Below are 15,301 nucleotides of genomic sequence, written 5' to 3' on the forward strand. Positions count from 1 at the left end.
GATGTAGTACTGTATATTAAAAGAAAATTCAAAAGAGTGATGGATTTTAATTGGAACAAGATAATTTCACCTGGCTGTAGTGTTAAGAACGATGAGACATAGTATATCCTCTGTTGAAGATAGGTGCGAGAAGAAAATTCTTAAACCAAGGAATGGTGAAATTTTGGAATTCTCTATCCAACACGGCGATGGAAGCTCAGTGGATTAGTATATTAAAGAAAGAGCCTCAAAAATGGAGTTTGAGGGACCAACGGTTTAGTGCAGGAAAGTGACACGAGGTAAAACAATGAGCTCTGATCTTAAAGAATGTCAGAACATACATGAAGGGCTGAATGGTCTCCACTAGCCTCTGTTTCCTATGCAATGATGTTAAATATAAATTGAAGATTAGTGATAAAGGTATAGATCAAGCAATCTGTAACAGGAAGCTTTGTTAACCTTTGGAGCCTTGGAAATGTCACATCTGTAAAGTTAGAAGGTCAGTGGTGAATGAAGTGAGATTGTCTTATTTTGCGTCAACTCTGACTAGGATTGGCTGACATTGAAAAGGAAAGGGAAACAATAATCTTTCCTCTTATAGAAAAAACATTTTGCCTTTTTTTGCATTGGCTCCCACATGCACAAATTTGCAAATACTCTAACTTGTAAGTGACATTCACATGTGACCTACCAAAACTACATTTCAACCCTGCAATTGTTCCTCATGTTTCAAAAGATAAATAAAATGCAGAGTTCTAGTCTGTCCAATTCACTGGCTTTAAGGTTGGACAACAGATTGCAAGAGTGTAGTATCTAAAGTTGTCAAGTGTGAGTTTTAGGCAACCAAGGTTCTGTGCAGTTAACTGGGGGATGGGGGGAATGTATTTTAAACCATAAGGCCATAAGATATAGGAGCAGAATTAGGCCACTTGGCCCATCGAGTCTGCTCCACCATTTCATCATGGCTGATCCATTTTAACTTTCAGCCCCAGTCTCCTGCCTTCTCCATGTATCCCTTCAGGACCCGACCAACCCAGAATCTATCAATTACTGTCTTAATTATACATAAAGACTTGGCCTCCAGAACCGCCTGTGGCAAAGAACTCCACAGATTCACCACTCTCTGGCTAAAGAAATTTCTCCTTATCTCCGTTCTAAAAGGACATCCCTCTATTCCAGGCTGTGTCCTCTGGTCCTAGACTCTCCCATCATGGGAAACATAATCTCCACATTCACTCCATCAAGGCCTTAACTAGGTTTCAATTAGGTCACTTCTCATTCTTCTGAATTCCAGTGAAAACAGGCTCAGAGCCATCAAACATTCTTCATATGACAAACCATTCAATCCTGGAATGATTTTTGTGAACCTCCAGTTTCAGCACATCCTTTCTAAGATAAGGACCCCCAAACTGCTCACAATACTCCAAGTGAGGCCTCACCAGTGTTTTATAAATCCTCAACGTTACTTCCTTGCTTCTATATTCTAATCCTTTTGAAATGAATGCATTGCAATGGCCTTCCTCACCACTGACTCAACCTGCAAGTTAACTTTTAGGGAATCTTGCACAAGGACTCCCATCTAGATCATCACTAAACCTCCTTTATCATTCCATGTCATATTTGAGGACTTGAGCCTTACTTGAGTTTAACTTAAACCAAAATTCCTCCTCTGACCTCTGGGGCAAGATATTCGACCTGACACTGAGAGCTGTAGGTAGTGTTCCATGTCTAAGATGAGGGCACTGCCAATTAATATCGTTCTTCCAAGATGTACTTGCTGGGGATTACCTATCAGCTTTGTGGTTGAACCAGAGTGGAATACAGTTGTAGTGGTTTAGAGGTCATTCCCTTATTAACTGGGTAAAGTTGATCACACACGGTCTGCTCCAGAGAGTTGAACTCAACAATTCAGGCTGACACTCTTGACAAGTAGGTATTCTGTTGTTGGAGATTCCATCTTAAGGATGAAAGGTTAACATAAGAGATCCAGTGGTGCTATTTTGGATGGAAGGTTTATCCCTGTCCAGTATTTACCTCTCCATCCACAGTTATCCAGGTCATTACCACCTTGCTTGTGAGAACAATTAATTGACCCCACGTTGCAACAGTGACTGCCCTTCAAACCTACTTCACTGGTTATAACGAACATGGGAGTTGCAACAGAAATGCTGCTCTTTCTTATTTTAAAATACATATTTTGGTCGTATGAGAATAAGTGGTTAAAGATGTAAATTTAGTTGAGTAGGATGCAGTTTATAAGATCGCGAAGCGGAATTGCGAATAAACCGAAGGGGTGCAAAATAAAACCAGTTCTGGACCGTGATAACTCTTCCTAATCCCGACCCTATAAAGTTGGTAAGGGTATAAAACCATGTGTAAAGATATTGGCGGGACTTGATACCGAGGAGCATGTTATTGCAGCATTAACTTTTAATGCTGTGGCTGGCTTTCAGAGGGCATGCTCCTTTAACAGTGCGAGATGTGGCAGCTTTGCTTATTATCCATCGGTGGCAGCAGTGAGTATTCTATGTTTCCATTTCCACCCATGGTGCTCTCGCTCGATCTAAGCACTGCTTGCTGGTTGGCGCGGGCAGAGAAACTGGCTTTTGCTCACATTACCGACACACTGAGTGTAGATCGTCAAGACTGACTTCTTGTTTGGATTAACAAATTCATCATCTTAGACTATTTAAAATAAAAAAAATGGACATGAAAAAGAGAATCCATTTGGAACTGCGGAACAGAACGCCGTCTGATGTAAGCTCCCTCCCTCTACCTCACTGTAATTTTGTAACTAACATTTTTTTTGGGTGTTAGTTTTGTTGGCGTTACTTTAACAATATTAAGGTAGTCGTGACCCTTTGGTGACCACATGGTTTACATTTCATTTCTTTTGTAGTGGGACTATAAATTTAGAGAAGCGAGTTTATAAAGGAGGAGGGAAGATTTTAAACAAAATATACATTGGTGTATATATTATATGGTGTATTTATAAATTTATATAAAAGTATCGAAAGAGTGAGGCGGAGAGTTGCTGCTGTGTTGCAATTTAACTGTTTGAAAGCTGGTTTTGTTTTTGGAGGAGCAGAATTAATGGGAACTTTCTGCTGTAGTGGGGGGCGTATCTCCTTTCAGGACGTGGAGGGATGAAGGAGACATCGTCTCTCTCCCTGGATTTTTTTTGTAAGGCACTGGAAGCCATATTTGTAACATACAGTCAAGGCGCCCTTTTAAAGAGAGCATGGGGAGGGGGTTAATCTCCATGGAGTTATATTTTTATTTTATTTATTTGGCAAGACAGTGGTGTCTGGTGCATTTTCTGGATCAAATTACACTATCAATCTTACTTACGATCACCACGTAGGCACCTTCACTCTTTTTGATGTTTGTGACAAGGGTCAAATATTAAATATGCAGCTTCGGTTTGTGTTTACGTAGGGATAATGTGCTACAATCCAATATCGCGCGACTGTAGGGATGGTGACAAGTTTATGATTTGGTTTAACCAATTTGAGTCAAATTAATTTGCAAAAGATAAATATATTCAGTAAACTTTTTGGAGGGGGCGCGAGGAGAAATTGTATCGTTTCCTTTGGTTATAAGGAACACGGTTCGGATGCTTCCCGCCACGCGCGATATTGGTTTTCCGAAGGTGTTTGGCTGGGGGAGAGGAGATTTTATCTTCACCGAAATCCGACTTCAGAGCTAACTCGAGGGCTGTCATTAATTGCTTTCTTTTTGGCCAAAGATTCGGTTTGCGAAATGACCCGATGTGGGTGGGTAGGTGGGTGTTGGGTGAAAGATCCTCCAGCTCAATACTTGCGAGAGTTCGCCATGTTGGTGGCACGTTTTCTAACCGAGCAGCACTTTAAAGACAATCATATATATATATATATACTTTTTTTTAAAAAAAAGGTATATCAACAAATTACTTCTGCAGAGGTTTCCTGGAATCCAATGTGCCTTGTTAGAAGAGAAGGAGATGTATAGCTTTAGAACAATTTATACGTTGCTGTTGCGAAAATGCTTGTCTGTGCGCTCTTGAGCCGGTCTGGAACTGTCTGCCGAGGCAACCCGGTTCCAGGTGCCTTTTGAAACAGGCGAACGACTCGCGCTACGTTGTAATCCGGGCACTGATCAATTTCGCCCCCACCACCAATTATTGCCGGAACGCGCCGCTGGCTCTTTTGCTACATCACGTTCCGAAATGGAACCTTCAAAAGCGCCGCCAAAGTATCCCTGGAGCGAAATGTATCCATTCTGCTAATGTCGTCGTGTTCTTAGCATTAAAGGAAGTGGGGGAGAGAAAGGACTGACGTCATTGGACAGCGCACCCACCACTAGGGTAGGCGAGGTAGAAGCTGCTGTTTGATAAATTGCCCCCTTTTGTGCCCCTTTCGTTCTCTTAAACAACCCGCTCCCCAACACAAATATGAAGTTTGCACGAAATTGAAAGTAAATGAACAGAGTATGTGAAGAAAGTAAAGGAAGAAAGGAAGTACATAGCAGAATCAGACAGTGTCTGATAAGGGGGAGTAAACTTTCTTCTTTAGCCCATCGTTCCTACTGAGATATAGGCCACCGACAGCAGCTTGCCAGAGTCCTCTGTTCTGCTCCAATAAAAAAGTTGATTAGTCCTGTGGCTCTTGTTTTCACCACATGATTTCATGCCTCTTCTTGGCAAAGATCCTTCCTCTCCCGTCCATGTCATAGTTGATGTTTCCTTTGCAGTGCATATTGAACAGCCTGGGATGGCTATAGATATCGGGTTAAGACATAATTCACAAGAAAATACGACTGATTACCCTATGTGACCAAAATATCCCGGTGGTCCTCAGATCTTTCCTCCTTATGAGTATTAACAGATTTTAGTTCACAAATAAAATCCTGCAGCTGATAGAAAATTGAAATAAAATATAAAAAAGGTGGAAAAGGCAGATCAGAGAGCTTCTTTGTAAAGAAAAAATGTAATAGTTAATGCTTAACATTTTAAGCTAATTTTAAGCAGGTGGACTTTAAGCTTTCACATTGGATTTTTTTTATGAAGTGTTGTAGAGTTGTGCAACAGAGTAACAGGCCCCCTTTGGACCACCATGTTCATAGGAACCATTGTTCTTACTTATACTAAGCCTATTTACCTACATCTGATCTGTAGCCTTTCATACACTTTCTAGCTGAAAGATTAAGTACATTTTCCTCTCTACTGTTGTTGCCTGACGTCCTTTCTGGATATGAATCACATCACCAGTGGTGGGCATGCCTGTAGCTGTTTTAGGGCACAGCTTCTGGAATTTTCCCACACCCACTCCACCTTTCCATTTTTTAGAGGTTCAATTATATCTGATTTGAAGGGCAAATTTTTGATCAGCTGCCTCAGTATGCATTGTTTTTAACGTTTTGCCAAATTTTGTTTGATAACAACACAGTGTATTACAACACGAAGGGTGCTATTTAAATGAGTTTGATTCCCTTTCCTCACTCCACCCCCACATTAGTGTGACTGCTGCTGATTTTTAAGATGTTTTTGATATCTTGAGCCCCATTTATGCTGTTATTGGTATTCCAACTTTAGGCCTTTTTATCCAACTGTACAAAGTCATTGTTAACACAGATTTTGTAGTCAAAATTATTTGTTTTCTGGTTGCTTGAAGTTGGTGGATGTGATACAACTCAATAGTAGAGTACTGTGCAAAAGTCTTGGGCACATGTATATAACTAGGGTTTGTCAACGTAGAGCAAAGGGTGATTGTAAACTTGGCAGGAGCAAGGGATGTTTGGAATGGCTAGAGTGGAGTGTCGCAGGAGGGATGTGAGACGTGGTAGAGAAGGAATGCCAGGGGCAGGGGACGACAAGGGGTGTAGACACACCCAGCCCTATGACACCAGGCAAGATCATTTTTATTCCAAACAATTGGTTTATGGATGCTTCCTGCTCCTCTTCCTTTCCCTCTCCCTGCCTCCGCCCACTTTCACGACACAGTAGTGATCCGTAGCAGAATCAGATCATCATCACTTGCATATGTCATGAAATTTGCTTTTTGTTTTGCCTCAACAGCAGTACAGTGCAATACATAAACTTACTACAGTACTGTGTAAAACTCTTAGGCACCCTAGCTCTATCTATCTATCTAGCTATATATACATGCCCAAGACTTCTGCACAGTAGTGTGGGAAGGAGAGGTTCCACAATGCAAAATGTATTCCATTTTTAGGGGTGATCCTTGTCATGGTTTGTCTTAAACACAGCTGGAGCTATACAACTGTACAGAGGCTCTTACCTTCTGATTGCGATGCAGCATAAAATTGACACTTAATTACTTGTGTAACTAAAAGCTCTCCTGTTTGAGTGCCACCTCTCCAGCCTCTTGGTCTGGAATCTCAGTCTGACAATGTGCATAAAATAAGGTTGACAGTCCTTTGCAGTACTGAAGGAGTGCTGTTCTGCTGGAGGGCCTGTCTTTCGATTGAAGCACTTAAACTGAACCTTCCTTGCCCTCTGGTGCTCTCGTCTCAAGAGCATTGTTTTGAAGGAAGCACAAATGTCCTGATGAAGCGTCTCAGCCGGAAACGCTGACTGTACTCTTTTCCATAGATGCTGCCTGGCTTGCTGAGTTCCTCCAGCATTTTGTGTGTGTTGCTTGGATTCCAAGTATCTGCAGATTTTCTCTTGTTTATGATTAATCTTGCTTCTTGACCAAAACGTATCCCTTGCTTATCATTCAAACCATTAATTGTGAGAGCTTGCTGTTTGCTATTTGGCTGCCACGTTTCTTACGTACAACTATGGGTTAATTGGCCGTAAAGCTCTTTGGCATGCCCTGTGGTCTCAAAAGGTGATTTTCTTCGCTGGGGTTGTTATGATAATACACTTATTAAGAGATGCAAATTGGTAATGATTTTGATACTAAATTGTTCTGATTGCACTTGCCAAATTCCTATGTTCCAGATCTGTTGGGTGGCATACTCCTGTTTAATTCTTTATATCATTAGGTGTGGTACTGCTGCAACTTGATTTATTTTTGCTGGTGCACAGCATTCTGCATAACTGGACCAGTGCCACGAACGTCCCTTATATGTGCCCTGTGCTAAGTGTGGTTTTGAGGTTTACAATTTACTTGCTGCTTGCAAAACCGTCTACAAACTGAATTTTGTATGTAAAAGATTAAGATCAACAAAGGACTGAGGATCTATAAATGAAAGATATCTCAAAAGTTTGTCACGTGAAGTTGGGAAAGAAAGAAGAGCATTTATTTAGTACCTTCTGTGCCCCTTTTGGAATGACCCAAAGCACATTCCGACTAATGAAACATACTGTCCTGAAGAAGGGTCTCGGCATGAAACAGCCAACTGTTTATTCATCCCCATAGATGCTGCCTGGCCTGCTGAGTTCCTCCAGCATTTTGTGTGCGTTGCTTTGGATTTCCAGCATACACAGACTTTGTTGTGTTTGTAATGAAACATTTTTGCTCTGTTGTCTATGTAATGTTGAAAACCTGGAGCCTTTTTACAGAGAGCTCCTGTGAACAACTTGATAGCTATGAGATGTTCATTGTTGCTATTAGAATACACAGAATCCTTATACACTCAGTGGCCAGTTTATTAGGTACACCCATATAATCAGTCAATTATATGGAAGCAACTAAATATATATAAGCATGCAGAGCAAACATTATCAGAAATTTCAGTATGGGGAAGAGATGTGATCTAAGTGACTTTGTGGAATGATTGTTGGTGCCACACATGGTTGTTTGAGTATCTCAGAAACTGCTGATCTTCTGGGGGTTTTCGAGCACAACAGTCTACAGTTTATAGGAGATGGTGCGAAAAACGAACAAAAAAACATCCAGTGAGCAGTAGTTCTGTGGGCAAAAGTGCCTTGCTAATGAGGGAGGTCAAAGGGGAAGGGTCAGACTGGTTCAAACTGACAGGAAGGTGACAGTAACGCGAATAACCATATGTTACAATAGTGGTGTGCAGAAGAGCATCTCTGAACACACAACAAGTCAGACCTTGAAGTAGATGGGCTATTGCAGCACAAGACCATACTGGGTTCCACTCCTGTGCCTAATGAAGAGGCCTCTGAATAATGTATACTAGCTATTGCCCAGGAGAGTGGGGCTCCTTGACATGGTAAAAGGGAATCTGCTTACACCCTTCTGATGGCAATCTTATTTTTAATGACTCATATCAGAGAGATTGGGCTAAGAGTTTCCTTGTACATCTTAAGTCATTACTCTGGCTAAAGATTGATCGGCATTGAGAGCACATCTTGTTGTCTGTGCACTCACTGGGAAGCTAGAGTAGAATTAGGCTATATGGCCCATCGAATATGGCCCACCATTCCATCATGGCTGATTTTATCATCCCTCTCAACCTCCTGCCTTCTTCCTGTAAACATTGACACCCTTACTAATCAAGAAATTATCAAGCCTCCACTTTAAATATACCCATTTACTTGGCCTCCATAGCCATCTGTGGCAATGAATTCCACAGACTCATCACCCTCTAGCTAAAGAATTTCCTCCTAATCTCTGTTCTAAAGGGACATCCTTGTATTCCAAGTCTGTGTCCTCTGGTCCTAGATTCCCCCACTGTAGGAAATGTCCTCTGCACATACACTTTAAATAGTCAATACGTTTCAATGAGACCTCCCCCCCGCCCATTCTTGTAAACACCAGTGAGTACAACCCCAGAACCATCAAATGCTTCTGATACATTAACCCTTTTGTTCCTGGGAGCATTTTCATGAACTTCCTCTGGACCCTTTCCAATGCCAACAAATTCTTTCTTAGAAAAGGGGCCTAAAACTACTCACACTACTCTTAAAGTGCAGCCTGACCAATGCCTTATAAAGTATAATAGCCCTCCTATTTATGTTCACCAGTTAGTCACATTCTTGCCTCAGCCAAGGAGTTGTGAATTTGTTTCCTGTGAAGTGTGATGGACAGAATTTCCTCCTGGGGGAAGTAGGTTCTCATTTACATGTAGAACAAGCAAGTTCCCTGCTAAGTTCCTCATGAAAATTTACAGTTACAAGGGCCAATGTTCAACGTGTTCCACTGAGGTTTCTGATGACCTGAGCCTCTTGGCTTCCAGAAGGCATGGTCATGGTGACTCTCAAATCCTCAGTCTCAGGATTATTCCAAGCTGCTGCTGCTGATCTCTGCCAGATCTCTCACTGCTTTGTTCAGTGCTGCATAAGGAAGGTCACACAAGCTCTGTACTCAGGGAGAGAAGACTTAATCTACATTTCGTTTAACCCACAGCAGCTGGCAGTACAAGCACAGGTTTCCCCATGTACACTAATTCCCATTTTGAAAAACATTAGGATAGATAATTCCCCAGGGCTGGATGGAAGTGAGGGGAGAGATTGCTGCTTCGTTGGTCCTCACTGGCCGCAGGAGTACTATCAGAAGATTGGATGGTGTCAAATGTTATTCCTTTGTTCATGAAAGGTAACAGGGATAATCCTGGGGATTATAGACCAGTGAGACTTGTGGGCAAACTATTGGAGAGTATTCTTAGAGATAGGATTTGGAGAAGCATAGTCTGACTAGGGATAGTTAGCATGACCTTATGAGGGACAAGACATGCCTTATGAGCCTAATTGCCTGAAGTGACAAAACAAATTGAAGATAGAGTGATGGATGTGGTGTATCTATTAGTTTTTTGTGTGTGAGAGAGGGGTTGGGGTTTGATGCTATTGTCACTGTTCTTTTCTGCGAGGGAGAGGGTTGAGGGTTTGTCAATATGGCTGGGTTTTTTTCTGAGGGAGGGGTTGGGTGGTTGGGGTTTTGATGTTACTGCTGCCGTTTTCCATGTGGGCGATCTGTTAGTTTTTTGTGCAAGGGAGGGGGTGCAGGGGTTTGGGTTTTGTGAGTTTTTGTTTCTCCTTTTTGTGCCAGGGTGGGGTTGATGTCTTTTCTTTCAACAACTCCCATTGTTTTTCTGCATTTCGTGACTATCTGGAGAAGACGAATATCAGAGTTGTATTGTACATGCATACTTTAAGAATAAAATGAATCTTTTAACGTTTGTATATGGATTTTATTTAAGGTGTTCCCCATTGTAGGCTCATTCAGGAAGTTCTCAAGCATGGGATCCAGGGAAACTTTTCTGGAATTGGCTTGCCTACAGAAGGCAGATGGTGGTAGTAAATGGAGCATATTCTGCCTGGAGATCTGTGATGTTGCACAGATGTCTGTTCTGGGACCCCTGCTCTTGAGTGTTTTATAAATAATTTAGATGTGAAGGTAGAAGGATGGTTTAGTATGTTTGCAGATGACATGAAGGTTGGGGGTTTGTGGTAGTGTAGAAGGTTGTCATAAGTTACAATGTGACATGGTTAGGATTCAGGGCAGATGGAGTTTCATCCAGAAAAGTGTGAAGTTATACACTTTAGAAGGTCGACCTTGATGGCAGAATACAAAGTTAATGGCAGGATTGTTAGCAGTGTTGAGGAACAGAAGGATCATTGGGCGCAAACCCATAGATCCCTTAAACTTGCTGCATGAGTTGATAGATAGGGTGTTTAAGAAGGCGTATGGTGTGTTGATTTTCATTAGTCGGGGAGATTGAGTTCAGGAGCCATGAGGTAATGTAGCTCCATAAAATCCTGGTTAGAGCACATTAGGAGTATTGTGTTCCGATCTGATGACCTCATCATAGGAAGGATGTGGAAACTTCAGAGAGAACGCAGAGGTTTACCAAGATGCTGTATGGGTTAGACAGCATGTGTTATGAAGAAAGGAGATGGGAGCTAGGGCTTTTCACTTTGGATCAAAGGAGAATGAGACTTGACAGAGAGGTCGAAGATGATTAAGAGGCATAGACTAGACAGGATTCACTCCTTTATTCCAGGGCAGCAATGGCTGATAGAGAGGAGACACTTTTATGGTGATTGGAGAAAAGTCAGAGGTAGGTTTTTTTACACGGAGAGTGGTAAGTGTATAGAATGCACTGCGAGAGGTGGCGATAAAGGCAGATGCATTTGGGACATTTAAGAGTCTCCAAGGTAAGCACATACAGTAGAATGGAAATAAAATGGAAGTTTATGTGGGAGGGAAGGGTTGGGCTGACATTGTGAGCCGAAGGGCCTGTACTTCGCTGTACTGTTGTACGTTCTGCAGGCAGTTTTGTTCACCAGAGACACCCAAGACTGCAGGTTCTGGAACCTAGAGCAACATACAGAAAACCTGAAGAACTCAGCAGGTCAGGAGGGAAATGAACAGTTGATGTTTCGGATTGAGACCCTTCATCTGGATTGGCAGATTGAGGGGAGATGGCCAGCCTTGAAAGATGGAGGGAAGGAGTGGAGCAAGGGCAGATGATGGGTGGATCTGTGTGTCTGACGGGGCAAATGGGGAAGGAGAGGGTTTTCTTCTCTGGTCTGTTCAGATCTGTGGGAATACTCTTCCATCCCTGGCCATTAATGGAACATCTAGCCACTCAATAGCTCTCTCCCCTACAGCTGGAAGGTTGTTACATGCATAGTGGTGTGGTGTCCCTTTAAGAAACTGGCTTTAGAGGTGCGCCTGGCAGCTGTATCCGTGTTGCCATAGATCAATAAGGAGCTGTGTTTGAAACTTACAGAGAGAAATCAAGCTACAGTGTTCCGGGTATCCGTGAAAACTCCTGCTCTTCGTGCAGTTTTCACAAGCAGCATAGGGTGGGTGTCATATTCCACAGTTTTAATGTCTTTAAACCAATATGAAGACCCACAAGTCAGTATTACAGTAGAACCTTGGATAGATTTTAATATTGGGTCTCTGAACTGACTTGAATACTGTATTACCCTTACTCCAGGATGCTTTGAAATGACTCCTGCCTTCCTTGTTATTGAATTAGCACTATGAGTTTCCTTTATCCTTACCAAAACAGATGATCTAGTCATTATGAAGATATTTGTGGAATTTTTCTGACAATAAAATGGCTCCTGCTTTTCCTGTGATATAATAGTGACTGTACGTCAAAGTATTTTCCTGAAATCCTGGCTTGCTCGTCACTTACTTTCTGCTGGTCCCAGTGGAGCAGCTGTTCGTTGTGCAGGTGATCCCACCAAAATGAAATTCAATTGTTGTAAATGTTGGTGGCCTAATTTTAAGGAGTAATGTTGGGTCCCACAGCTCTCAATATGACAGCTTTTGAGCAGGCAGAAGGCTAAATTGACTGCACCATTTCGTTATAAGGATTATACAGAGTGTAACAGCGCTATTCTGCATTGCACTGAAGCCACATACTGAAAGCCTGAAGGCCATGCAGCCCATCCTGCCAGTACCAGCTCTTCTAAAGAATTGTTTGCTTATTTGTCGCGGCACACTGCCCAGTTTAGCCCTGGACCAATTTGCTCTTCAAACATTTAGCCCTTGAATGTCAGCATTGATTCCACTATCCTTGGAGGCAGTACATTTCAAATTCCACCTTGCTGCACAAGCTAGATTCTCCCCAATTTCTTCATGGTGTGTTTGAATTGCTTCATTTAACATAATTCTGGACTTTTTGCAAGCAGAAACAAATCTCTCTTTGTTAGTTTTAAAAAAAAACATCTTGAATGTCTGTATTAGATCTCCCTTCTATCTTCTGAGATGAGAACTGCCCCAGCTTCTCCCTTGTTCTCACATAACTGAAGCCACTCATCCTAGGAACCCTCTGAGAAATCTTCCCCTTCCCCACTTTACCTACAGCTTTAGAACATGGAAAGGTGCACAGCACAGGAGGAGGCCCTTTGGCCCGCAATGTTTGTGCTGACCAGAATATCAAATTAAACTAATCCCATCTCTTTACAAGTGTTGCATATCCCTCCATTCCCTGCCTGTTCATATGTTTATCTCAAAGCTTCTGAAACACTGACATATTGTTTCTACCTGCCACTGCCCGCTTCCACATCAGCACCGACCACATTCTGTGTAATATTAAAGCCACAGTGCCTCCTTTACCAACCCATCTACCTACAGGGAGCTACAGTATGAATCTTCACCCAAAGATCCCTCTGCACATTTGTTTCTGTCACCTACTGTATATTTCACTCATATATTTGACCTCCCAAAGTGCAACAACTTAACTTCATCTTCTGTTTCTTAGGCCATAAGACACAGGAGCAGAATTAGGCCATCTGGCCCATCGAGTCTGTTCCGCCATTCAATCATGGCTGATCCTTTTTCTCTATCTCTTCCTCAACCCCAGTTCCTGGCCTTCTCCCGGTAACCTTTGATGCCATGTCCGGTCAAGAACTTATCAATCTCTGCCTTAAATACACCCAATAACCTGGCCTCCACAGCTGCATGTGGCAACAAATTCCACAAATTCACCACCCTCTGGCTAAAGAAATTTCTCCACATCTCTGTTTTGAAAGGGCGCCCCTCCGTCCTGAGGCTGTACCCTCTTGTCCTAGACTCTCCCACCTTGGGAAACATCCTTTCCACATCTACTCTGTCTAGGCCTTTCAATATTCGAAGGTTTCAATGAGATCCCCCCTCATCCTTCTCAATTCCAGCGAGTACAGACCCAGGGCCATCAAATGTTCCTCGCATAATAACCCTTTCATTCCTGGAATCATCCTTGTGAACCATCCATATTTCCAACTGATCTATATCTAACTGAATTGTTTGATAACCTCTGCTAATACACATGTTGTCTACAAACTTGTTTATCAACCTGGCTACATTTTTCCCTTGATGTCCTTCCTAGTGTGTGATGGCCAAATTTGGAAGCAATGATCTCAAAAGGGGCTAATCAGTGATTTGTTCAGATTTACTGCAACTTCTGTTATGATCTGCATCTGCGTTTATTGTGGAACTGAATGCAAATGACGACTTTGAAATTTGACTTTTCTTGTCTTCTATGCAGCTATTTGTAGTTTATAACACAAAGCAACTGTATTGCATTCTCTGCAATTCATTATCCATGTCTTGCATTAACATCTTTTGGCACCTGAAACAATTATTTTGTTTTCACACATAGTTCTTTCTTCTTTGTGTGTTGCTTGGATTTCTAGCATCTTCAGATTCTGTCTTGTTAGTCCCTTCCCCCTTCTGCTTTAATCTTTCCTTAACTGGTCAGGCACCCTTGAACAGTATTGTTCTACAAGTGACCACTAGGTGGTGCTGATCTTTTGGATGCGTATTAACAGCGTTTATTTTGTATGTTCAGAAGAGGAAACCGAGGTTCTATTTGTATAAGGTGGTTCTGCGTCTGTTTTTATACAGTTCTTTACAACAAATGCTGTACCTTTGACTTGTAGTTACTGTTTAAATGAGAAACTGAGCAGCTGTCAGTTCTCACAGATAGTAGTGTGATAATCATCAGAAAATCTGTTTAATTAGTGTTGATTGAGGGCTAAATATTGACCTCGACTTTGAGAAGAACACTGTTCATCTTTGGCATTCAGTTTAGAGAGTTAAGGGGGCTTTGATTTGATATCTGCCCAGAAAACCTACAATGCTGGTACCTTGGCAACACACGCAAGATGCTGGAAGAACTCGGCAGATCAGGCGGCATCTATGGAAGAGAATAAACAGTCAACGCTTTGGGGTGAGATCCTTGTTCAGGACTGAAAAGGACGGAGGAATATGCCAGAATAAAAAAGGTGGAGGGAGGGGCAGGAAGCTAGCTAGAATGTGATAGGTGAAGCCAGGTGGGTGGGGAAAGGTATCTGTGGCTGTGGTAGCAGGTCTGGGAGATTACATGGTTGAAAAGTCAGAGGGCAGCAGTGTGAGAGGGTCTCACTGAGCTCACGTTAAAGAGAAGGTTTAAACAATTTAAGGGCAGGCATCCCTTGAAAAGACTTCGTAGTTCTCCAGTTTTTCACTGGAAGTGCCAGTTACGTGGTCTTGGGCTTGAAAATTAAAGCTTTTACTAAGAGCTGGCCACAGTATTGGCACTGATTCTTAAACTGATATCAGAGTTTTACAATTGTTTCCTACATTGCAACTGTTACAATACTTTAGAATGCAGTTTGTTGACTGTTCACAGACTTTTGGACCCCACAGAGCATGAAGTTCATTGCCAATTAGAAAGCCCCTCTTTAGGTTTTGGGACGTGAACAATACATGGAATTTTGCAAGCGAATGTTTGCACCATTCCTATTGATGTTTATTGAGACGAAAACTTGTTTCAAATGCAATTTGTTGTCTCATTGGTCTTTGGAGTACAGAGTATTGCTACAGAATGCGTTGTACAAGTTCAGATGTCTCCAGTGAAGGATGGATGACCACATGGAATAGTCCATTTAATGTCATGGCTCTCCTGCATATTGGGAGCAGGAGCCTAAAAATTCAGTGAACCTTTAGATTTTCTCCTTGTGGGCATCTTTAATCTTGAATGC

General features: G+C 42.1%; 1 protein-coding gene across 1 annotated transcript in view; it reads left to right on the forward strand.

Moving 5' to 3' along the window:
* The first annotated feature begins 2,516 nt into the window (after window positions 1–2,516).
* Window positions 2,517–15,301, forward strand: part of anp32b (acidic (leucine-rich) nuclear phosphoprotein 32 family, member B) — a 55,222-nt gene continuing 42,437 nt past the window's right edge. The window contains exon 1 of the mRNA XM_072258057.1: window positions 2,517–2,736. Coding sequence (XP_072114158.1) covers window positions 2,683–2,736 — 54 coding nt within the window. The 5' untranslated portion in view covers window positions 2,517–2,682. The remainder of the gene's footprint in view (window positions 2,737–15,301) is intronic.

This window comes from Mobula birostris, chromosome 5, assembly GCF_030028105.1.
Source record: "Mobula birostris isolate sMobBir1 chromosome 5, sMobBir1.hap1, whole genome shotgun sequence".
NCBI classification, from domain to species: Eukaryota; Metazoa; Chordata; class Chondrichthyes; order Myliobatiformes; family Myliobatidae; genus Mobula; species Mobula birostris.